We start from the raw sequence: 23,624 nt of genomic DNA, 5'->3' as shown, positions 1-23,624 counted from the left end.
ATAGCTACAATCATTTCGAAGACCAATTTCTGCCCAAACTTTAACTTTATGGCAATATTGCCTCAATAATTCCAGATAATGTTCTTTTCTTGTGATGTATTTCTCATATTTAGTATAGCGCACCAGTCCCTCCTGCAGCAAAAAAAAAAAGAAAAGCTGCACAACATGACGCTGCCACTTCACAGTTCGAATGTAAGCAAGCAACAATGATGATCATGTTACCTGTCTGTCCATAAGCAAAGATGCAGGCGTTGTAGCCCATGAAAGCGTTGTCCAGCAGGCTTTCCCCAAGGCACTGGAACACCACATCCTGACCTGCAGGAATAAAAAAAATAAAATATAGCAGTAGTCTCACTGCGACAAACTGAAATCAAATTTTAAATTCAGAGTCTAAGGTAAATGATACGGACAGCAGGAGCAGATATGGACAGTTGTTGGAAAGCTCCCGAGCAGACGCTAGACGGGGTGAGTATTACGTGCAGAATCAATGCGTCTGACCGCACTGGTATGAAGAAATCGAGGCCTGCACGCCTGCTCTTTTACAATATTAATACTACAGACGAGCAGAGTGCTACCGTCTTCCATCCGCTCCCCTAACGGTGCCCGTTCCTCAGCTCCAGAAATAGACCCGTATATCAGGAAACATTGTGTCAGGAAGACAGGCTGAAGGGATGACTCACCAGCCAGCGGCGCAGAAATCACATGGACAGAGGAAAACCCACCAACCAACCTGCAAACTTGTCCTGTTGGGATTCGTCCATGGACCAGAAGCAGTAGTCATAGGCAAACGCCTGAGGGAAAACATTGGAGATATTAGAGGAATTTGAAATGCAAGGGCCACGATAAAATACTTAAAGCAAAGTTTATTTTAATAGTTACCTTAGGCTGGTTCCTGGGATTAGAGGGAAAATAAAAATGAAAGAGTGATTAATTATTGGCATTTAGAGATTAATAAAACTAAATACATTTGTCCTTTATGGTCTACTGAATTGAATGGAGAATGTACTAGTGTAAAAATTTACTTAGTTACAAAATAATGAAAAAGTATTTGTTCCCCAACAAACTTATATTTACTTCAATTTTATACTATACAAAAGTAATTATGTCACCTTCAGTTGTTACACAAAAATGGCTTAAAGGACATTTTATTTCACTAGCACTTTGAAATTGGGCCTCTGTCCCTTAAGCTCCTGCTCTTTCCGAAACTCCGCATGCAGGAAGTCATCACAAAAATGTCCATTAACCCTTTAACAAAGTTTTTTCCAGTGTTGCTCTCAGAAGCAGCTCCTATAATGAGGTCAGCAGATGAGCAGTTCAACCAGGTATTTGCTAATTGCTGCTGGCTAGTCTGAAAGAGCCGAGTGGGGGAAGGCTGCTATGTGAGGCGGACGCTGGGAAGCTTGGAAACTGCAGCTCAGGGGAGGAGTTTCGAAGGCGGAGCCATGTCCACCCAGGCATTTTGACCAGCTGAATGGTTGCCATGGAGATTAAAGGATTTCTTAAACATGCATGAAAGAATCAAGGCAACACTCCAGGTAAGTTTTTGATGAGGACGTAAGATTATAACATGATGTAAAGGTAAAAAAAAAAAAATGAGTCTACACAATACGGACCCTTTAATATCAGAGATTAAATGTAAGTAAATAATAAAGTTCAGTTTTGATGTAACTGGTTGATTTCAACTTTGTCTAAGATTTTTTACATTTTGTTTTTTTTTAAAGAAGCAGCTTCAGAGTTGGGAAGTTTAAAAACTTCCTAATAAAACGACGATCAAATCCGTTGCAACAAAAACGGACTCTGGTGGATGTAGAATGATCCACCTCTGCCTATGTTTGTCAGCACATGAGAGGCAGGGACTGTAAACGACCCAGACATGAGCAGAAATATAGCAGGCCTTCAGAGATATGGAGTCAAAGGTGTTTTAATCAGAGCAGAGCTCCAAAATCTGCCCAGGTTACTAATCCTCTTATGTTGCTGGTGACCCACTGGAGGAATGTTGAACAGTACTCTGCTGCTGGTTTTCCCGACATGCCGCGGCTGCCTAGAGCCCACACCTAGCTGCATTCCAGCAAGTTTATGTCAAATTCAATTATCCAACATACCCTGAGCTCCTGTCATGATATCACTCCTGTCACCAGTGCAGCTCTGGGCATTAATTACATCACCCATAGCTGAGAAACAGGAAGGCCATAAATGAGCTGTGGTCAATACTGCTGGTTACATCTTTTCTCTGTTTCTCCCCGTAGGATGGATGGTTGGAGAACATTCCTTTATCGGTTCTTAAAGGTTCACAGGCTTCCACCTTTTTTAGACTCAGCATTTTAAAGGTCTTAGTGTTTTTTTCAGCTCATTTTGAAAGTATGAATATAAATGAATGGAGAAATATGCTGGTGAGTTAATAAGCAAAAATGTATGGATAAAGGATACATGAAATGAGAAGAGATTGAACGATAGAGGGACGGCGGCTGGATACGGGATGGGGAGATGGATGGATGGATGGATGGATGGATGGATGGATGGATGGATGGATGGATGGATGGATGGATGGATGGATGGATGGATGGATGGATGGATGGATGGATGGATGGATGGATGGATGGATGGATGTGTTCCTCTAGTTTTTGCTTACATATCCAGTTGTGAAAAAAATAAAAACAAAAAAAACTTGTATTCCATAGTTGGCAAAATTTACAAGAGTTTATGAGAGAGAGGCTGAGTTTGGAGTTATCTGTGCTCCATTATCTACAGAGCAAAACCAACCTATATAGTTAATATGGAAACACTGACCAACAACCACAAGTTTGAGTGCAGAAAAACAACACATTTTTGTAGCTATATGTGTGGAGCCTCGCTTTAGTAGAAGTGCAAAGCAGGAATCAGAACATTACCTTCACTCAGGCAGAAATTATGGGGCCTTAAAAAAAAGAAAAGAAAAAAAAGCTGCAAATTTTGTTCTGGCCGCACAAATGGAGGAGCTGTACTGAAACAAGGCCTCTATGTGAGTGCTGGCTGCTCCATGAAAGAGCAACATTAAGTCTCCCTTCTCCTGGGTTTGTGAGGACATTCCTGAGATAACTGGCAGGGCCTCGGATCACCGAGGAGTCACTTCAGGAGGAGGAGGAGGAGGAGGAGGAAGAGCAGAGCAGGTCACCAAGTCCCTGACCACCAGCATGCAGGCCCAAGCGGCTAATCTGGATCCCATTCTAAATAATCTACATCAGGGTATTCGCATGTTTCAGCAAGTCAAATTTGAGACTTCTTAAGACCTGTTTTTAAAAAGCCATCTTGAATGAAATTTAAGATTGAAGATGAATAATATAGGGAAACTCTGAAGCCGGCTTTGTGCTTCTCACTCTGCATATGGCCTGTTAACCCTCATAGTGCCTAGCTTAAATGTGTTGTTGTACCTAGAATCCTATTGGTTGGCAAAATTAGTCAGCCAGTGGCAAAAACAAAAGTCATCACCAGTGGTAAAGTTGCACTAACCCATGATAGACCTAAAAAAGCTAGCTAGCTAGTTAGCAAGGGTATATTAGCAGCTAGTTAGCAGTAGCCTCAACCCCCTTTAATCACACTGATAGTCTGGTAGACTGTTTAATTTTGGACCAAAATTCCAGCGTTTGTTACATTTTCAGCTTTCTCTCACTGAAAATCTTCTTCACCACCACGTCTATGGTGGCGCTGCACCAAGAACCACTGATGGAAACAACATAAAAACCTCTAAAGATGGAGTGGCATCAGATTTTAGCAGCTGTAGGATTTCTCTTCCATCATTGGTAAGAGACTACAAGTCATTTCTCGCACTAGCATTAGACTAGCGCATTTGTTTTGGTTGTATTTACCCACAGTGCCCTGCAAAATAGTCCACTTCCTGCTTTTGGAGCGGTCTCCGGCCCGCTTGGCGTTCTCATATAGATCTGAACCAAGCAGAGAACGAGGTTTTTAAGTGGACCAGAGCTCACTTTTTTGACCCTCATCAGAGTTCAATTGCGCGTTCACACCTCCAGAATCAAACTGGATCTTGTAGACAAACAAAATTGAGTCAATCATTTGAATTTCTCTCTTAGTCCACAACCCACTTCCTCCATTATTTTTACTATTATTATTACTATTATTATTATTACAGTCACAGTTCTGATTACAGACGCTTTCAGTGAGTGCCAGCTGGAGACATCCTCGAAGGAAGAGGACACACAGGGCTGGTGTGAATGCACCCTAATGCAACTTACATTTTTTAATAAAGCAAATTAAGACATCCTAAAGTCTTAATATCAGACACACAAATTTAAAACACTGGATGCGCAGACCCTGTGTACATACTAGCTTATGGATGCGTAGAAAGATTTTCTGTTTAAAGCTAATCTGTTAAAGGAGACTGCAGCAAGAAGTGAATATTTGCCCGCATTAATCCCTGCTGCCTCTAGAGCCTGGCAGCCCCCTGCTGTCCTCCAGAGGTTCTGTAACATATTAACACCCCCAACAGAAAACACTAATTCACCCCAACGTCAACCAGCAGCGAGCTGACTCAGCACAAACTGTTCACATCTGGCTGCTCAGCCAGTTTCCTGAATATTTATCAGGTGACGACGAATCTAATCTCGCCTCCCTCGGTTTTTCATTCCCTTCGACCTTTGAGCTTTAAAACTACAAGCGCAAAAGTAGCTGCTGGTGTTGCGCTGAGCCTGCAGAACTTGTTCACGTCAAACCTCCGAAGGGGAAGCATGCCGCCGCTGGAGCATGTCGAGGCAGATAAAAACGCACTGACACTCGCAGAGCAAAAAAAAAAAAAACAAAGAAAAAAAAATGCAGAAGGTAATTATGAAATCAAAGGCTTTTATCTCAGGACAAAAACAGATTCACGCCCTCGTGTTTGCAGTGGGGATAGCCCCAAGGGAAATACCGAGTAAGTAAGGAAGACCGAAACCGGCTGAAAGCCTTCAGGGACATATCTACCTAAAGACCCCAAGCTTCAGGAAGAGCACGTTTTATGGGCTTATATATTAAGATCAGCACAATTTATGCACATTATCGACTCGGATAACTATTAAGCACGGTCATCCGACATAAATCTGGCTTCCTGCACCATCGTCTACTCCTTTACCGCAGGGTTAAGTGGCTGAGTAACAGACACACCTTCTGTAAAGAGAATGCAAAAGAAGGGAGGAGGAAAAAAGGAGATATCCAAGCAGGAGAGGTGGAGTGATGATTCAATCCGAACGTCTTCCAAACGACTGGGTGGGGGTAAAAAAAAAAAAAAAAAGCTTCAGCTACATACATGTGCTATAGCTCAGATCCACCAATCAGCAGCAGGATTAGAGGATTCCTCACTCTACAAACAGCTGCCCTGTTTAAGTGAACAGATGGATTAAATCACTCACTTTTTGTTGTGATTTGCAAAAAAAAGGAACTATAAACATGAACCAGTTCCCCTTTAAAATAAAAAAAAGAAAAAGTCTTACAAAAGTATTCACGCCTTCTTAAATTTGACATGTTTCGTTACTTCACGATGAACCTCAATGTGTTTTATGTGATAGATAAACACAAACTAGTGAAACTGAAGTGAAAGCCATTTTTTGTGCTAATAAAAGTCTGAAAAAAAGTGTGACTGCAGGGTTTTTTTGGGTTACGTCTCCACCAGCTTTACACGTCCAGAGGAACGCATCGGTCAACTTTTATCACTGTTGATACCGATACCTGAGATTTAGCATCGGGCCGATACCGATCCGATACAGATAAACAGTTGAACTGACTTGTTTCTTTTTATTTTTTTGAAACAAAATGAACCGAATTATATATTTGCTATCTCTGCACCAGTACAGCACACTTAAATACACCAGTGACTTCACAAGCTTGGTCATACGTGTAAGAACAACATAACTTTCATCTGTTCAGTCGGTCCAACTGGGAGTAGAACAGCCAATGTAAAATAAACAGAACAGGTTGGTAAACATGTAAAATAAATAAAGCAAGACGGCGCTCAGAACGCAAAGCATAGTACTAGATTGAATAGATGTGTTCTTATGGGTTGGGCACATTGTCTCCGATGACCGATCTAGAAGTGTTTTTAATATCTGCACCGATACAGATATTAATATCGGATCGGTGCAGCTCCAGTAAATGAATTCAAGTTCATTTGTCTTTGCAAAGAACTCAAACTCAAATGGGATGACGAGCGTGTTTGAACATCAATTTTGAAGTATAGCTGAAAATACTTAGTTGGGTTTAGGTCTTTACTTTGACTGGACCGTTCCAGCTCACGAGTAAGCTTTGATCGAATTCATCCCATTGCAGCTGTGGCTGGATGTTTGGTGTTTTGCTACAATCCATCTCTGAGCCACAGCAAAAATGAAAACAGGACTTCTCATGACTTTTTTTAATTACCGTAATAAACGGCCTTCGGCATTCAGGTTTTCCACTAAAAATGCCAGATTTGACAAAAGCAGATTGTTGTCTGGGATATGATCAGTAAAAATACGTACCACAGCTTGTCATTTTTTGTCCCTGTCACACCAATTACAATACTTACTGCATGTTTGTCTGTCAGACAGTCATGATAAAACACATTTTGTGGCCGTGATGTGAAGGTGGGTGTGGATATTTTCTCAGGGCATTAAGAAAACAGAGTTTCTCCTCTAAGCCAACAGCTGTTGTGTTGTTTAGGATTTTGTTACAAAAAGCACGCCTTGTCTTAAGAAACTGATGAGTGTGTCGTTAACGAACAGTGATGTCATATCATGTGATGCGAGACTTCTCTAAGCTCAAAAATGTGTCATTTTTATTAACACGTACATGCGAGAACTGTGTTTCACCACCATGCCAATGGTTTTGTCATCATCTTCTCCATCAAAATGATTACCACTGTTGAGATTCCAACTGCTGTAATTAGGTATGTTAATAAAAGCAAATAACATTTTTAAATGAAATCACTTGTTTCTTTTTGTTCATTAAATTAGTGTAAACCTACTCTGTTTTTTTTTTTCCATTAAAAAATAAAAGTCAACAGCTCCCATAGCGGCAATGCAATAGAGGAAGAGGACCAGCCAATGAATATAGACCCGTCTCACACACACACAGAAGCTTTTAGGTGGGAATCAATATCCATGTTGAAATGTGGAACATTAGCCGCCTGTGCAACATTCACAACACTGATGCAGAAAACAGCCTCAGATCTGCTCTGACCCGGAGGCTCTGGCACTAGGATCACACCAGACACTCAGGCCGAAGAAAAAGAAAAAAAAAAAAGTTTGTTAGGGGCCAGAAAATGTTCTGTTCTTTCGTGGAATTTATGATAAAACGCTGTTAAAAATTTGATTTAAAAAAAAAAAAAGTAATATTTTTCTGTACTCACACAGACGTTTCCACATTATTAAGAGGAAGTAATCATCCAGGCTGTTTATCTTGACTCATTCTATTGTACTGATGGTATAAACTATATAAACTAAAGTGTTTACATATTTACATCTCACATCTTACCTGGGGTCTCCTTTGTTTACGTTAGTGATGGCTGGATGCAGGAAGGTCTGGCTTCCCTCCATCTCCACCACACATCTGGTTTTCAGGTCTTTTTCTAGATTTAGAAAAAATAACAATATATATATTTACCCAAAAACAATATGATGTGGATTCCTTGAAAATGAAAAACCTGGGTAAAAACTGGCTGTGTGTGAACACACTTTTTAAAGTTAGTTTTTTTTTTTTGTAATTATTGGTTCTGGAGTATTAAAGGATTCTATTATAACTTCTTTCTGTATGTTTCACACAGCAGCGTATTAGGGTCATTGTAGATGCAAAAAGTTAATTATAGCAACAATTTTCCTCCAAACAAATCTAAATTTTTCTAGAAAACTCCCCCCGCAAAAAGTCACAAATTTGCTAGACAAAAAAATCTGAAATTTTCTAGAAAAAAAGAAAAAAAACTTGGATATTCCTGAATCTGAAAAGTCGAAAATCTTTGACTTCTGACACTCTGAAATTGCCACTTTTTTTGTTCCTCTGCAGTCTTTCAACTTCAGAAATTTTAAATTTGCTAAAAAGGAAACTCAGAAAGCTTCTATAAAAACGCGCAGAATTCTGAGCTTGAAAAGTGACAAATTTACTAGAATAAAATAATCTGAAATTTTCTAGAAATAAAAATTGGGAAATTTCTGACTTTGAGAAATTGAGAGCGCTCAACTTTTGAAATTCAGAACATTTCCTGAAGATTTTCTCCCTCAAAAGTTTCATTTTTTTGTGCCACATTTTCGACTTAAAACTCAGAAATGTCCACGTCTGACTACACTGGCCCCCCAATGTGCCACTGGAGCTTCGGGTAAACCTCCAACAGGTTTCCTCTATTATGGGTTTTATCCCATTTCTACCTCCGTTCACTGTGCTTCGAGAAGTCGTCCACATGATCCGACGTTCATCCTGCCCACCACTAAAGGCAGCTACCGGCTGGTTGTCACTGCAGAGTGACAGGTGGGTGAGGGCGTGTGCCAGTTCCTCGTAATCACAACACAAACAGGTTGACGAGGACTAACAGGAAATGGCTGCATTGCTGATGATTCATCATCCAGGACCTGCCTGTGCAAACATTACGGCGAGTTCACTACTAGCCAGGCAGCCAGTAAAGAAGAGCCAAGTCACACCTTCTCTTCCTCATTCCCACCTGAACCAGGGGGCGGAGTCAGCGTTTGGACATCCTGTCCCCGCGCAATTTAGGCCACACATTGTGTTAGATTTCATGAAGTGGACAACAACTGGAACATGACTGGAAACAGAAACACAAACCTTTGTGTTCTCGGGTCCAAACATAAAAGTTCTGCTACGCTGTTGTTCTGGGAATTTATTAAAAGTGCATTAAACATGCAGCACGTCATTATATTTTTATTGCTTTCAGACTGCAGGCTTCCTGCCAGCCCGCTTCAAAACATCAGCAGAACTACATCTTGTTGTTGCTTTCCAGAGGGGGGGGGGGGGGGGGGGGGGGAACCTTTCCAAAACACAAAATGGTCAGAAATAAATGCTCCAACCCTGACTGATCTAAAGAAACTAGCGTAACACACACATGAAGGTCCACACGGTTGGTTATTCTCACTTGGGAGTGGGTGTGGGATTTCCTGAAAATGTCTCACAGGCCAATGATAAGAAAAGGAGGGAAGAAAATGGAAGTCAGACATATTTATGTTAAAGATACAATCCAGTGGTGTGTCCCCCCCACACCAACGTTCACTGACAGGTCAAGCAGACGTAGGCAATGAAATCTGGATTTTCACAAAACACATTTTAAAAAAAAACTACTGAAGGGGAAAAAAGAATCTGTTTTGTTCGGATTTGGGTTGATGACATCACAAGAAGCACGTGAAATTGGCTCATCAGATGAGGTTTGGAGGTATTACGGCAGGTGAGTGGCTTCAACGTTGAAGCAAACTCTTCCTATTTCTACAGTGTGAAGCCAATTTAAATTAATAACACCCCTAAAACTTTTTATTCAAGAACTGAAGAAAAAAAGAAGAAAAACTTCGATGAGCTACTAATTCATCGATTCATTCATTAATTTTGTCCCCCTTTATTGTGTGCCTTTACCTGTCATCGACCCCTAGCTCTGCCCTCTAATTATATCATGTTTAATTTACATATCAGAATTAAAAGTATCTCAAAAATCATGCACAACAATTTTTAAGGGGTTAAGAAAATTAAATGTCCAACCAAGGCAACATGAATGTTGAAAATTCACCAAAAATTACCAAAAATTCACATATGTGGGTATTATCAATAGTAGTTAGGGCATATTATTAATATTATTATTACATATTTCTATTATTATTCCTAATATACAGCTGGTGAATGAATAAGACTTGAATTCCAGTATATTACCAAATATATTGTATCCAAGAAACCCTTTGTAATTGGGATTTTGCACAGGTTGGTACCATAATAAGGACTATGATTTGGTATACAGTGTCTATAAACAGTATACAAGCCTTTTGATGTTTTGACCTATTCATTGTCATCCTTTTGTAGAAATCTATTTTCAGCTTATCATTTAAGAGTTTTTGGGTGGGTGGGTGGAGGGGGAGGGTTGTTGGCAAAAAAAAAAAAAAAAGCCAAATTTTGTTGACCATGATTCACTGTAAATTAAAAGTTCCACCCCAGCAAAGTCTCTAACTAAATGGTTTTGATGTGGGCCCTACAGTATTTTCTAGAGGTTCCCTGACCCTGATCAGTTGTGCCTTTTGTGACGTCACCAGAGGCACGCGTGAGCAGAAGTTTGTTTCGGGGAGGGTAGATCTCATCTTAATTAAAAATGATTTATAACATACAAAAAAAAAAATAAAAAACTTATGATGTTCTATTAAACTACATGTTAACTCATTTTCTTTGTTTCAACCGAACATTTTTTAAAGTTTGGCTTTAAAAAGTGTTACATGGCTCACCTCTCCTGTTCATGGGTCGCACGCGCACAGCGACCTTTACGTTGGAGTCACTCAGGCTGTTGTCATCCATTGTGGCACCTGACCTGCGGCAATTTAATCAGTGGACACCAGTAAAACCAGTTAGACTCTGTTTGGACTTTGTACACACACACACACACACACACAAAGCACGGTCCGAAAATATACATTTTCCCAGAATTAAAGCTTCGTTTCGAATTGACATTTGCAACTTTGTTCAAATAACTTCGGAATAGCGCAGAACGAGGCAAGGAGTGACGAAAAAAAAAAATGACGGAGAAGGGAACTAACCGAGTGAAGGAGTGCGCAGTTTTTCCCCCCCGAGTCCGACACCCAGGAGGAACAGCAGCAGCAGCAGCTACTAGCCTGGGACGCTAAAGAGGTCTGGATATGAGCAGCAAACACACACACAGGGTCAAACACTGTATGACAGCCACCGCTGACTTGCTCTACCTGCCTGTCTTGCCCACCCCAGAAAATCCGCTCACAGTGGGGAAGTTTTGCTGTCTGCTCCAGAGTCTGGAAACACTCACGGTAGTCCACGCTTCATTCCCTGCAGCTCGTCCACCTGTTGCATTTCCTGAAACTTCCCGCAGAGATCAGTCGGGCCATGTCAACTCGCGACTAAAGGGATTTGCTGTGAGATTTAAGTCAGTGAGCCTTCAGCTGCACTCTGGACACATTCACAAACACGGCTTAAGATGGGATTTAACGCCACCCCGTGGATGTTCATCGAATATACAAGCCTTTCCCACCGCACTCCTGTGTGCAAGTGAGATTAAGACATTTTCTTTAAAATATGAACCCCTGTCAGGGCTTTTTATTTAACTAAGACACACCTGTAACTCCATCCTAATGATTTAATAATAACAATAATAATAATAATAATAATTCAAAAACAGTAGAAAAGCAGTTTATTCGGCATTTCAATTCCATACAGTAGTTTACGTCATTTTGCGACAGTTTCTGTTACGGTGCGGCATTTTCAGTATGCTCGTAACGTGGAGTTGTTTATTACTATTCTCTCGAGTTGACAGACCAACGTTTTACCCTTTAACAGACAGCAACTTGTTTAAAATTTGACAGAGTGTCCGCGGAAGGATATGGGGAAACCAAAGAAAAAGAGTGAGTTTGCTGTGAAATGTGTTAAATATTTTAAATTACTTTTAAATTAGCCAGAATAGTTGTAGCTTGTTGCTAATGCTAACCAATACCATTCAATTTAGGAATTCTTTATTGACTCCAATGGGAGATTAAATGTTGCTTTAACTTATATTATCCAACGTTCTCCAAAGGGTTGCCTTCGTAGTAAACTAAATAACACAAAACGACACTCATCTCTACTTTATGTAGTAAATGGGACTTTCTCCGTCAACAACTCTTATGTAAACACCGAGTTATTATAAGAAAAATAATACATTAGTTAATGTAAATTAAAGCATCTTTGCTGGTTTCCAGGTGACATCAGCCGAGCTGAGCTGATGATGATGACCATCGCCGACGTCATCAAGCAGCTGGTTGAAGCGCACGAGCAGGGCAAAGACATCAACCTCAACAAGTGAGGATTCTTAAAACGACACGACACGAATGTTTTTTTCGAGAAACACGAAATGAATGAGAAGCGGCTGCATCCGGTTCGGGTCCAAACCCAACATTTGTGGATTCAAAAAAGAAAAGAAAAACTGTTGGGTTTTTTTTCCAAAATTAATCAGTGACTCTACTCTATAATATAACAGTTTAAAGCATCCATAGTTGGTGCGTAAGAAAAGTATTAATAAAAACTTTTTTTTAAAAGTGTCATAAAAAAAACTATTATAAATTAGGCTGAATTTTTTGGAATGCATTGGCCATTACCTTATTTTAAGATGTACCTACTCACCTCTTTCTCTCTCAGAGTGAAGACGAAGACCTCAGCGAAGTACGGACTCGAAGCCCAGCCACGGCTGGTTGACATCATCGCGGCTGTTCCGCCACAGTACCGCCGGGTTCTGGTGCCCAAGCTGAAAGCCAAACCCATCCGAACCGCCAGCGGGGTGAGTAACCCCAACTTTCTCCTCATCTCTCCCTTTAGCTCCGGGTAGATTTCTCTAAGTGTCCTCATGAATTCCAACTAAATACATAGAATTAGCTTTCTGAATGCAATAAAAGAGGTCAGATGGTGTCATTCAGATAACTACCATACTATTACAACATGAAGAACCCCAGAGAAAAGTTACATTGACCTCAGCAAAAACCCAGAACCTCACCAGAAGACTTGTGCACAGAAACTGTGGGCTAATATTAGCATCTAAAGCTTCTTTGTTAATTGAAAAACAAAAAAGAAGCTAAATCTTCAGCACTTCTGTCTCTGTCGCAGATTGCGGTTGTGGCTGTGATGTGCAAACCACATAGATGTCCTCACATCAGCTTTACAGGAAACATCTGTGTGTAAGTATTACTCTTAATTTTTACAGAATAAATTCTCTGTTTTAGAATTCATGTTATTGTAAAACAATAAAACAGACTTTTAGAAAGCTTCAGGTGTCTTGAAGGGCTTTTTGCCTGTTATTCAGTGTCCTAATGTTACATTTCCTCCTATTTTATGTTTTTTTTTTTTATCTTCGGCAGCTACTGTCCAGGTGGACCGGACTCTGATTTCGAATACTCCACACAATCGTACACCGGCTACGAGGTGAGGCTCTTATAGTCCATCTGTTTTCCCACTGATTCTATGATTTAATAAGTGAAAAAAAAACCAAATATTTAAATGTCTTTCTCTTTTAAAAGCCAACGTCCATGAGGGCGATCCGAGCTCGCTATGACCCCTTTCTACAGACCAGACATCGAGTGGAGCAGGTCAGAGACTCCCAGCTCTCTATACAAATAGTATTTCATAAATATTTACGCCCTTTGAATTCCTCATGTCATAACTACGAATTTTAATGTATCTTATTGGGTTTTTACACACAAAGTAGTAAAGTAGAAGGAAAACAGAGGGGATGAAAGATGGTTTTCTTTCTTCTGATATCCCTAAATAACTGAACTGTAGAACCAGCAGCTGGAACAAATCCACCTCAGCAGGGACATTAACACATCTGGTCATTGATGATAGATTTTGCAGACGGTAATTGAGGGTCACAACTTCTGTCGCCCCTGCAAGACCTCAATCACGGGAATGTATAAACGAATGGTCCCAATTTCTCTTGTGCATCAGAGCAGAACGATTCGTTTTTTGCTGATGATCTACTGATGCTGCTCTTATGTGAACTCAAATCGCTTGTACGGCTTTTAACTCCATGTGGGCTGGGTTTCAAGTTTTGATTTCACGTCTTTTCTGATGTGAACATTTCCTTAATTTTGGAAGATCGGATGAAGCTTGAATGTAAAACCAATCTTTTCCAGCAATCCTGTGGGATCACGCAGGTCGCGTCTAGCGCAGTTAACAGTCATCCACTTGTTGCCAGTTTAGCGACTGTTGCTATATTTAGCAATTTTTCAGATAAAAAAAATTGTAATTTAAAAATTGGTGACCAGCCGGAAAACTGCAATCAGTGCACCCTACTGTTTACCAACTGTCACTGTTGAGGGCAAAATATATACATTTTCTTTTGTTAAAACTTGATTGTTTTTAACAAATGCTTTAGAAAGCACATATTTATTTGATTTTCACATATTACAAACCTATTACACAAATGACTGCTTTAACTTTATAATGCTCAAAACTTGTATAATCCAGCTAATCTGATGGCTAAGTCCACAGTTTTTACCAAATCTAAAATATTCAGTCAGATTTAGGGCTTTCAGCTGAGTCATCATCACACAAACAAATGATCAGTTTAAAACAGAGTAAAATGATTTTTGAAACTCACAAAGCGGGAAAATTATGAAATTATGTTGATCTTCTAAAACAAACATAGCAGAAAAAATATTAAATTAATATGAATCGGTTCATTGCTGTAACTGCCTTTTGAAAACTTGAAGGACAACAGTTTTTTTGGGTTAAAGTTTATTTTATTTCTCACCCTTGCTGCAACTGATTTCATTGCTTGCTGTCTGCAGCTGAAGCAGCTGGGCCACAGTGTGGACAAGGTGGAGTTCATCGTGATGGGTGGCACCTTCATGGCCCTGCCTGAGGAGTACAGAGACTACTTCATCAGGAACCTCCATGACGCCCTGTCAGGTCACACCTCCAACAACGTGGCGGAGGCCGTCAGGTACAAACTGCTCCTCAGCGCCTCAGCATTTTATCTGTCTTCTAGACTTCTCTATAAAGGGGGCAGGACGATGTCAAATAGAGTTTTTTGAGCTTTACGTCATGTCGTAATGTTATACTCTCATTAAAAATATGCCTGGAGTGTTGCCTTGATTCTATCACATATGTTTGAGAAATCCTTTAGTCTCCATGGAAACCATTCAGCTGAGCAAAACGCCTCGTTGGACCTAGCTCCGCCTTCGAGACGCAGCTCCTCCTCTGAGCTGCGTCTCGAAGGCGGAGCCTCCAGTTCCTGAGCTTCCGCCTCACAGAGCAGTTCTCCCCTGCAACTCACCCGCTCTGCTCCTTCAGACTAGCCAGCAGCAATTAGACAACACCTACTAGAACTGAGCATCTGCTGAGCTCTTTATAGGAGATACTTCTTAGTGCAACGCTGGTAAAAACGTTGTTAAAGGCTTAATAGAGGAGCCATGTTGTGATGACTTCCTGAAGGCAGAGTTTCAGAAAGAGACAAAGGCCCAATTTCATGACATTTAAATTACAAAGTAAAATTTCCTTTAAGTCATATTTGATATATACAGCATTTTTATAACAACTGTGGTTAGCATAGTTAGTTGATTGTGCTATAAAATGGCACTTTGCTTGTGGAAAATGATTAGTACTGTTCTTCTAAAGGTCTTTAATACAAGAAATATATGAATAAAAAACAATGTGGGTTTTTCCTTCTGAGGAGGAATAACTGTAAAACAAGGTTGTTCTAATTTAGAACAAAGTTATCACATAGTGGACATTGTAAGCTCCCTTTAACATGTATATTAGCAATTAGAGTTTAGCATTACTGAAAAAAAATCAGCCTCTTCATACATATGTTTTATTAATATCTGAGGATGTGCACAACTGTTTCACAAAGATCCAATTGAGATAGATCTACTAACACTTATTAACCAACCATTAGCTTTATGGCAACATGTAGTACTACATAGAACACAAATGTTCCCTACTGTGTGCATTTGTCTCTCATCTTATGCTTACAAATGCAGCTTTTTAAAATGTGTGATAATAACCTGCATAAATATCTTACAGTAAAATACAGGGGTGCCTTAAATTCTCCTTTTAGAGTTCTTTCTTTTCTACTTTAAGTATAGGGTGAATTATTCAGTCACTATTTTCTTGACAGTTTATGAAGAGTGTCTGTATGTAACAACTGGGCCACTAGAGGGTGCTGTTTTACTACACATTATTCTCTACAACGTAGAAGCACCTCGTCTGGCTGGGTGTTACAGCTTAATTTTGATTTTACAAAAAAATATAGAAAATAACTTGCATGTAATCTGAATATAATAATTTTTCTGCTGGTACACAATATCAAGAATGAAAGAAATCAGCAATGAGTTTAGACATCTGTGTACAAATGCATTATCTTGCTTTACATAGAGAGAAGATGTGCACAAGCGGAAAACATTGAATATGTACGCCAATCTTCAAAATAGTGGCTTTGAAGATCTATTCATCCCTAAGTTAAAGCGTCCCATGCTTTAACATGAAGAATTTGGGGAGGAAAAATCAGAAGGTTCTTTTTTGGCTTTTCATTTTCTGCAAGCCACAATTATCAAAATGACAAGAAATAAAGGCTTGAAATTAGGCAGGTCCCAGTTTGAAAATTTGGGCCGATATCCATACCTGATCGCTGCTGTTCTGGCTGCTATTCCAGATATTTACCACCCTAGTTTCACTTATCGGACCGATACCTATGATTGAATGACTCAGTAATCTCATAGCTTCACAAATACAAATACTGCTCTGAAAAAAGTTGTAATACGCTTTATTTGGACACCAGGCACATAAAGAATCACTAAACTGCTCGCAGTATCTGCATTTAATCATATTTTCACATTTATAGCTACTTATTGATACTCTCGCTGAAAAAACAGTGGAGCAAATTATAAACTTAGCAATCCCAACAATACAGATAGTTTCGGGGGGGGATTTTAAACATCGTTAAATAAAATTTATTTTGAGAACAATAAACTCCAATTATTATCATAAGAAGTGTATCACGATAAATGATAAACGATATGATAAATGCCCACCGCTACCTTCCAGTAATTGAGCCGACATATTTTGGTGTCAAACATCAGGCCGTCTGGCTAACAGCTGAAGTGTGGGCTACATCTGGTCACAATTTTGTAAAGACAATAAAAGCAGAATTTGTTTATGACAATGTATGAGAACCAAAATGAGTTGGACCTCATTGTATCATTTGTTTTGTTTGGGCGCATAACTTTATAGTGTAACTTCTGGCAGTTGCACCGTATACCATTGAATCATACCTCTGTTTGATTCAACGCACCATGGTTGATCCTGGAAGAGCCCAAAAGGAGTCTACCTCTTGAATGAAGCCATTGAGAATACAGTAGGGGGAGATAAGTGAAGCCACTCTTCCCTTTGTTCAATCGATTCCTCTCTAGCTGAGTCAGGGGAGAGCTTCGAGTGAAATCAGACACGCTTCTGCTCAGTATGGACGGACTGCAACTTTCAAGTGGTGTTTAATTCAAGTGACTGGCCTTTTACTAACTGGTTTGTCAAAAGGAGACGTTTCCTTTCCTAAAGCCTAATAAGACTAAGAAGCCTGGTTTACACGAGCGTCTTTCGTTGCGTCTGTCATCGAGTGTGTGAGCAATCTCACAGGTGTGTGCCTTAATTCGCCCCAGTCCACTGTCGTCACGCTTTGTTAAGACACTATGATTGCCGTAATTGTGGAGAGCGCTTGCTAGGTTTGGATAAGACTGGGCTCGGCTGAAAATCGCTCGCGCTTTCGGCTGCTGATGTGTGATAATTGCAATGTTTGTGTATCGAAGAACCGCGTGGCCGCCACTCACACTTGTGCCGCGGGCACGCCGCCTCTTGAGCTGATAGAAGCGGTGAGGTACCTGGAGATAATCGCCCGAGATAATAGACTTTTTATTGATTCATCTCCCACAATCTGATCATCCTCTGTGGAGCATAAACTCTTGTAATTAGAGTAAATCAGCCAGCAGACTGTAGAAGATGGACATTTACTGCCAGTAGATCCAAAATCCGGGAGAATAGGCGCTGTGTGAGGGGAGCTAATGGTCATTGAAGCAGCTGAAGTGGAGAAAATGACATCTGGCTCGTGTGCTGAATTGACGCAGCTCTTGTTGTTTTGGTGATTTTGATCAGTGAGTGTAATAACTCCGAAAGTGGAACACCAGTCAGATTCAGGCTAAATGAAGCTGAGACGACATGGGTCTTCAGATTACATTTTAAAAAGGACAGCGAAACAAGCCGTTTCATTTTCATTTCCACCCGGTGTCTGAAAAGTTCTGATTTTATTCATCAGCAAAAGATTTATGTTCAGCGATGGTGTGTACACACAAGTTTTTATCGGGCAAACTGGAAACACAGAGGAAACTGGAGATAATCGCCCGAGATAATAGACTTTTTATTGATTCAGTAGAAGACGCTCAGGAACCCAAAGACGAGACAATCCCAAATTCAATTGGAGAGAACCAGCATCAGACAGAAGATAACTTGTGCCTAGTACTCCATTGGGAATCCCGTGAAAAAGGGCGTGGCTTTAACTGGTTCTTCCTCAGTCAGCCCCGCCCATGTTCGTTTTTGTTTGCAAATCCTGCGCAGTTCCTTCAAATTTTTTGGAACTACCTCAGGAGTGGTAAAAACCGGGTCTTTTGTGCAAGTGATTTTATTAGCAACAGATTGATTGTGCCTTGGATTTACCTTACAATCTGAGTGAAGGCGGTACTTTCAAACTCCTCTAACAACATCTCAACCACAATTTTCAATCTGCTACCAGACCATAGAAGATTGCGAACTGGAAATGGATAATTTTGTGGTTAAATCTTGAGGTTTTTATCTTATTGAAGATAAAAAGATCCATTGTGTGCAGTTGTAGTGCGCCACACTTGGGTGGAAGAGTGCGTACATCTTCATCTGAAAGGGGCAATCCATAGTGAAGAAATACACTAAAGGATTTCCATGAAACTGGCCACCAAGGAGTCCACGTTCAAAATGACATCATTTTAGCATCAGCCATAACTCTTGTGCGCCGGCAGAGTGAAGAACACATTGGTGGAAAACTTTGCTAGAACCAAGCAAAAACATTAACTGGCTGGAGTGAGACTAGACAATGGAGAAGGGGCCTTGGACTACAGGGCAAACTGTGTAAAACTGTCGGCATCATGGTTCATTGAAAATACCATTGGTTTTTCGACTATAAATTGATTAACAACTTGCGGTATTTGTCAAAAATATCCGCACACAGTAAAGTTTTTTAGTAACAACACTGGAAACGATGTCCTGTGTAGCTTTTAAAGTTGGGTCTTTCATCTTTCTAGCATTAATGTGTCTTTAATGTGAGGTTAGTGTTAACTATCTGGGTGATGAGCCGTTTCAATTTACAGCACGCAAATTGATGTTGCTAAATGATGCCTCCAATATATCCTCTGCTCTCTTCCGACCCTCAAATATTTATTCTCATTGGCACCAAATGGACAAATTAAAAAGTCATTACAGGAAGAGAGACGTTTAGCAAAATAATCCCAAGACGCACCGCGGGAGAACCGAACCCAACCCGGGTTGACTCCCACGGCGGCCCCTCTCTCGCTGCAGGTACTCGGAGCGCAGCAACACCAAGTGCGTGGGAATCACCATAGAGACGCGGCCGGACTACTGCCTGAAGCGCCACCTCAGCGACATGCTGAGCTACGGCTGCACCCGGCTGGAGATCGGCGTGCAGAGTGTTTACGAAGATGTGGCCAGAGACACCAACAGGTTAGTATGTCTGCCAGGGAAAACACGTCAGAACATTTGTTTTTATTTTGGTAAAATTATCCCAGTCCCGTCTCTACATTTGACCTTTTCCATATTTTTTTTTCCAGAGGCCACACAGTGCGAGCTGTGTGTGAGTCTTTCCAGCTGTCAAAGGATGCTGGGTTTAAGGTCGTTGCACACATGATGCCAGACCTGCCCAATATTGGCATGGAGAGGGACGTGGAGCAGTTTATAGTAAGCACCTATTCATTTTAAAGGGGCAGTTTTATGCAACAGCATTTTTTGAGCTGCACATCATGTTATAATAGTATTCCCTCATCAAAAACATACCTGGAGTGTTGCTTTGATTATGTAATGCATGTTTGAGAAATCCTTTACTCCATGGCAACCATTCAGCTGTGCAAAATGCCTGGATGAACCTAGCTCCGCCTTCGAGGACAACGCTCCTCCTCAGAGCTGCAGTTTCCATGCTCCAGGCTTTTTATCCCCCAAAAAAGAGTTTTTCGGATGGCCCTATGTTTAGCTCCATGCATCTTCCCATTAACTCTTTTTCAAGATACACACCCCACAGCATGAAGCTACCACTACTGTGTTTCATGGAGAGATGGTGTATTCAGGAGTTGACTGGAGTTGGCTTTAATGGTTAAAATTCAAAACCGTCAATCAAAGCAGTGGGTGAGAATTGTGTTCTTGATTCAACTTGGTCAGTGAGAGCAAAAAATTTTATTTGACAACAATAAACAGAAAAAGATGTTATTGAGGGTTAGAGAATGAGATAATTATCCTTATAAATCTTAGTGCTGATAAGTTCCAAACACTGAAATGTGTAAAGAAGAAGAAGAATAGGGCTGTATTTTTGTGGCAGTATTACACACAAAGAAAATCTAAATTTCTTTTGTTGTAGTTGTTTTTACGATCCCGGTTAATATCATGTTGCCACTGGAGACTACTCAAGCAATTCTGTATAGAGCTTGGTTGCTTTTTCATAAATGAATGTGTTGGACGTCCTTTCAAACTACAGAAGTCAGATTTAGTGATGGAACCGTTCTGGCAGTAACAAGGACATAAAGGAGAGCAGACAGGTATAAACTGTCTGACAGTATATACCTTACTGCATGTTGGACTAAAATCCACTAATGAACTCTGGCTTACTGGTCTTAATGCACCTTATATCCAGCAATGACTAATATGTTCTAAGAAGGTTGTGAATAGTTAGTTTTTTTTTCTAGTGCTTTTCTATTGAAACCAATAAAGGTTGTGAATATGATGATATGTGGCGGTGAGAAGCTGAGGACAGGCTGTTCGTCCGCTGCTGGGATCACTGTTACTCCCACCTCTGGTAAAAAAAAAAATAGGCATGTTTTTATTTAGCTGGAGAACAAATTGATGTAAAAACACAATTTTTGACGACTTTGTCAGTTCCCACGCTCGTTGGCTCCCATGCTTTCAGCTTCCTATAACTTAGTGTACATAATTCCTCTTTAAACAACGTCTGATGATCCAGGTTTGCAGAAGGGTTTATGTCTGGGCAGGGGTGCCGCCAGGAATCTTGGGCGCCATGACAAAAAATTAGATTGGGCCCCCTCCGCACAGCTGCTGTTACAATTTTTTTTTGTCTATTTGACCCACGAAAAGCGTCACAATTTTGAAGGCTTGCAACTGCCTTGCTTTCTTTGGTCCAATACTGATACTAGGACAATATTTACTGCTCATGAATTTACATACAACAGTTCACATACATTATGCAAGTAGGTTGCTTACATTTTTTCTATTACTGAAATGTCTCTCCTCACAAGCAACAGTCATAGGCAACGTGCAAAATAAACATGAAGCAATCCAGACTTCTCAAAAAGTGCTATGTAGTTGCTCTTTATTCAAGCTGCAGTATATAACTTTAATAAAAAGTAGGTTTTCTCCACTTTTGTTAAAGCTGTCACCATGTTGTGCCAGTTTGTTATGAGACAGACAATCTGTGAAAACAATCAATCTCCTCTACCTCTTCCCTGAACTATTATTGCTAGCTAAAGTAATGCAACTTTCCACTCAAATCTACCAATCAGAACCAGTAGCGCTGTCAGTCAACCTCATTCACTCACTGCTAAATATGCTTATGGGGGGAGAAACAACTTATTGTTACAGGAAAACCGTTTATCTGCCATCATTGATAGCTATGCTAACCAGACAGAGCATCACAACAGGCTGCGCTAGCTACAGCATAGCACAGAGCAAGGGGAGGGAGGATGAGCAGCCACATGAGATTGTGATTGACAGCACTAAAACTCACAGATCCAGGGGGAGGGTACAGTGGAAATATGGGTGTGCTTTTTGGTCTGGGAGTGGTAACATTTAATTTTTACTGAACAATTTTAGAAAACAATATGATTAATTTTGTAATTGACAGAGCCATATTTTATTTAATTTCTATGAAAAAAAAATAAAAAATTGTGGAGGGCCCCCTGTTGGTCAGTGGCCCTTGGAATTGTCATAACTTGCCCCCCTGCCCCAGGCGTCCCGGGGTAGCATAACTTATTTTATCACTCAGTTTTGAACAGTTATAGTAGCCTAGGCTAGCTACGCTGACAACATGCTAACCAACATCAAAACAACAAGTTAATGGTGGGTAACTATGGCAACCAGTGACAGTTTAAAAGCCCACTGATGCTTTCTGCAGTCAGGTTGCGCACGCATATCCGCCATGTTAATAAAAAATCCATCAGACAAGCCCTCTCTGAATATTAAACAAAACTGTGACATCACAATGTGGCATCACAATATAACTCCAAAAGCAGAATTCTGACATCACCAGCGATTATATAAGTTCCTCACATCGATCTACTTTCATCACAACCCTTTAGCAGCCGTTGTTGATACTTTCTCTTGAGAATTTATTTAGCAGTTTACAGTAACATTTTCAACTTTGTTTGGTGAACATTTCTTTTGGAGATTGACATCAAACTTAACTTGAAATCTTTACTGAGTTTCTAGAGAACTGATTTATCTTAGAACCTGAGACAAGCAAAGGTTACAATGCAGTCCAACCAGCCTAGAGTCGAAGAGGTTTATTCCGACAACATTGTTGAAAGGGAATTCCAGCCACCCAAGCCACCCAAGCACAAGAAGAAGAAGGTGTCATTTGCAGTCTGGTGGGAGCTGCACGCACCTGAGGAGCAAAAGATTTCTGCTCAAAATATTGAACAGCAGGACGCTTCTCTGGTGATTGAAGATAAATCGATTGCCAAAGCACAGGAGACAGTGGATCAAAAAGGGGACAGACCGACACCTGAGAGTGAGTCCAATGAGAAGAACCAGGTACCATTCAAAACCTGGTCGGAGGAACACGTCCCCGTTGACCAAGTTTCTGCAGGAAATATTGATAAGCAGAACGATTCACAGGTCAGTGAAGAAGAGTCCATCGCTGGAGTGCAGGAGACAGTCGATATAGCAGAGAAGGAACAGCCACCAACGACCAGGCGCAACAAGAAGAAAAAGATACCATTTCATATCTGGTTGGAGAAACATGCCCCTGCTGATCTAAGGATTTCAGCTGAAAGTACTGGAACAGAAGACGTTTCACCAGTTACCGAAACAGCATTGATCTCCGTACTGCAGGAGACAATTGATCTAGCAGAGAAGGCAGATTCCTTTAAGTCTTGTGCTGAAAATGTTAACGAGCAAGACACTTTTCTGCCTGATGAAGAAGGTGATCAAGCAGATTCCTTCAAAAAGGAGATTTGCGCCGAGGAAACACCACTGGTCACTGATCAGGATTTTATCTCCAAAACACAGGAGACACTGGATCAGCAAAAGGAGGAACAGCCCACAAAGACCAGGCACAACAAGAAGAAAAAGATACCATTTGAAATCTGGTTGGAGAAACATGCCCCTGCTGATCTAAGAATTCCAGCTGAAACTACTGGACCGCAAGACACTTCAATTGTTACCAAAGAGGAATCGATCTCTGTACTGCAGGAGACACCAGAGAAGGAACAGTCCTTTAAGTCTTGCACTGAAAATGTTAATAAGCAGGACACTTCTCAGCCTGAAGAAAAAGGTGATCAAGCAGATTCCTTCAAAAAGGACATTTGCGCCGAGGAAACACCACGGGTCACTGATCAGGATTTCATCTCCAAAACACAGGAGACACTGGATCAGCAAAAGGAGGAACAGCCAACAAAGACCAGGCACAA

The 23,624-nt window shown here is 40.6% G+C and overlaps 2 protein-coding genes across 8 annotated transcripts in view; one reads left to right on the top strand and one right to left on the bottom strand.

Annotated features, from left to right (window-relative positions):
* Positions 1-11,136, bottom strand: part of LOC116734193 (kinesin-like protein KIF13B) — a 37,315-nt gene extending 26,179 nt beyond the window's left edge. For 6 of the 7 annotated variants that reach the window (XM_032585419.1, XM_032585417.1, XM_032585418.1 and 3 more), the window contains exons 1-7: positions 10,904-11,131; positions 10,725-10,817; positions 10,416-10,498; positions 7,474-7,567; positions 880-892; positions 731-791; positions 223-315 (exon numbers count right to left, since the gene is read on the bottom strand). In XM_032585419.1, the coding sequence (XP_032441310.1) occupies positions 223-315; positions 731-791; positions 880-892; positions 7,474-7,567; positions 10,416-10,485 (331 nt within the window). In that variant the 5' untranslated portion in view covers positions 10,486-10,498; positions 10,725-10,817; positions 10,904-11,131. Of the gene's footprint in view, positions 1-222; positions 316-730; positions 792-879; positions 893-7,473; positions 7,568-10,415; positions 10,499-10,724; positions 10,818-10,903 lie in introns of all 7 variants that reach the window. The other variant, XM_032585423.1, reaches the window with a different exon arrangement.
* A 271-nt stretch (positions 11,137-11,407) lies between these two features.
* elp3 (elongator acetyltransferase complex subunit 3) overlaps positions 11,408-23,624 on the top strand; it is a 30,342-nt gene continuing 18,125 nt past the window's right edge. Inside the window, exons 1-9 of the mRNA XM_032585424.1 lie at positions 11,408-11,558; positions 11,892-11,991; positions 12,328-12,466; positions 12,790-12,860; positions 13,041-13,104; positions 13,200-13,268; positions 14,472-14,626; positions 19,276-19,437; positions 19,545-19,671. Coding sequence (XP_032441315.1) covers positions 11,537-11,558; positions 11,892-11,991; positions 12,328-12,466; positions 12,790-12,860; positions 13,041-13,104; positions 13,200-13,268; positions 14,472-14,626; positions 19,276-19,437; positions 19,545-19,671 — 909 coding nt within the window. The 5' untranslated portion in view covers positions 11,408-11,536. The remainder of the gene's footprint in view (positions 11,559-11,891; positions 11,992-12,327; positions 12,467-12,789; positions 12,861-13,040; positions 13,105-13,199; positions 13,269-14,471; positions 14,627-19,275; positions 19,438-19,544; positions 19,672-23,624) is intronic.

Source organism: Xiphophorus hellerii, chromosome 15 (assembly GCF_003331165.1).
Source record: "Xiphophorus hellerii strain 12219 chromosome 15, Xiphophorus_hellerii-4.1, whole genome shotgun sequence".
Classification (NCBI taxonomy): Eukaryota; Metazoa; Chordata; class Actinopteri; order Cyprinodontiformes; family Poeciliidae; genus Xiphophorus; species Xiphophorus hellerii.
The sequence above is the reverse complement of the archived record's forward strand: the minus strand, read 5'-3'. Positions and strand labels throughout refer to the sequence as shown.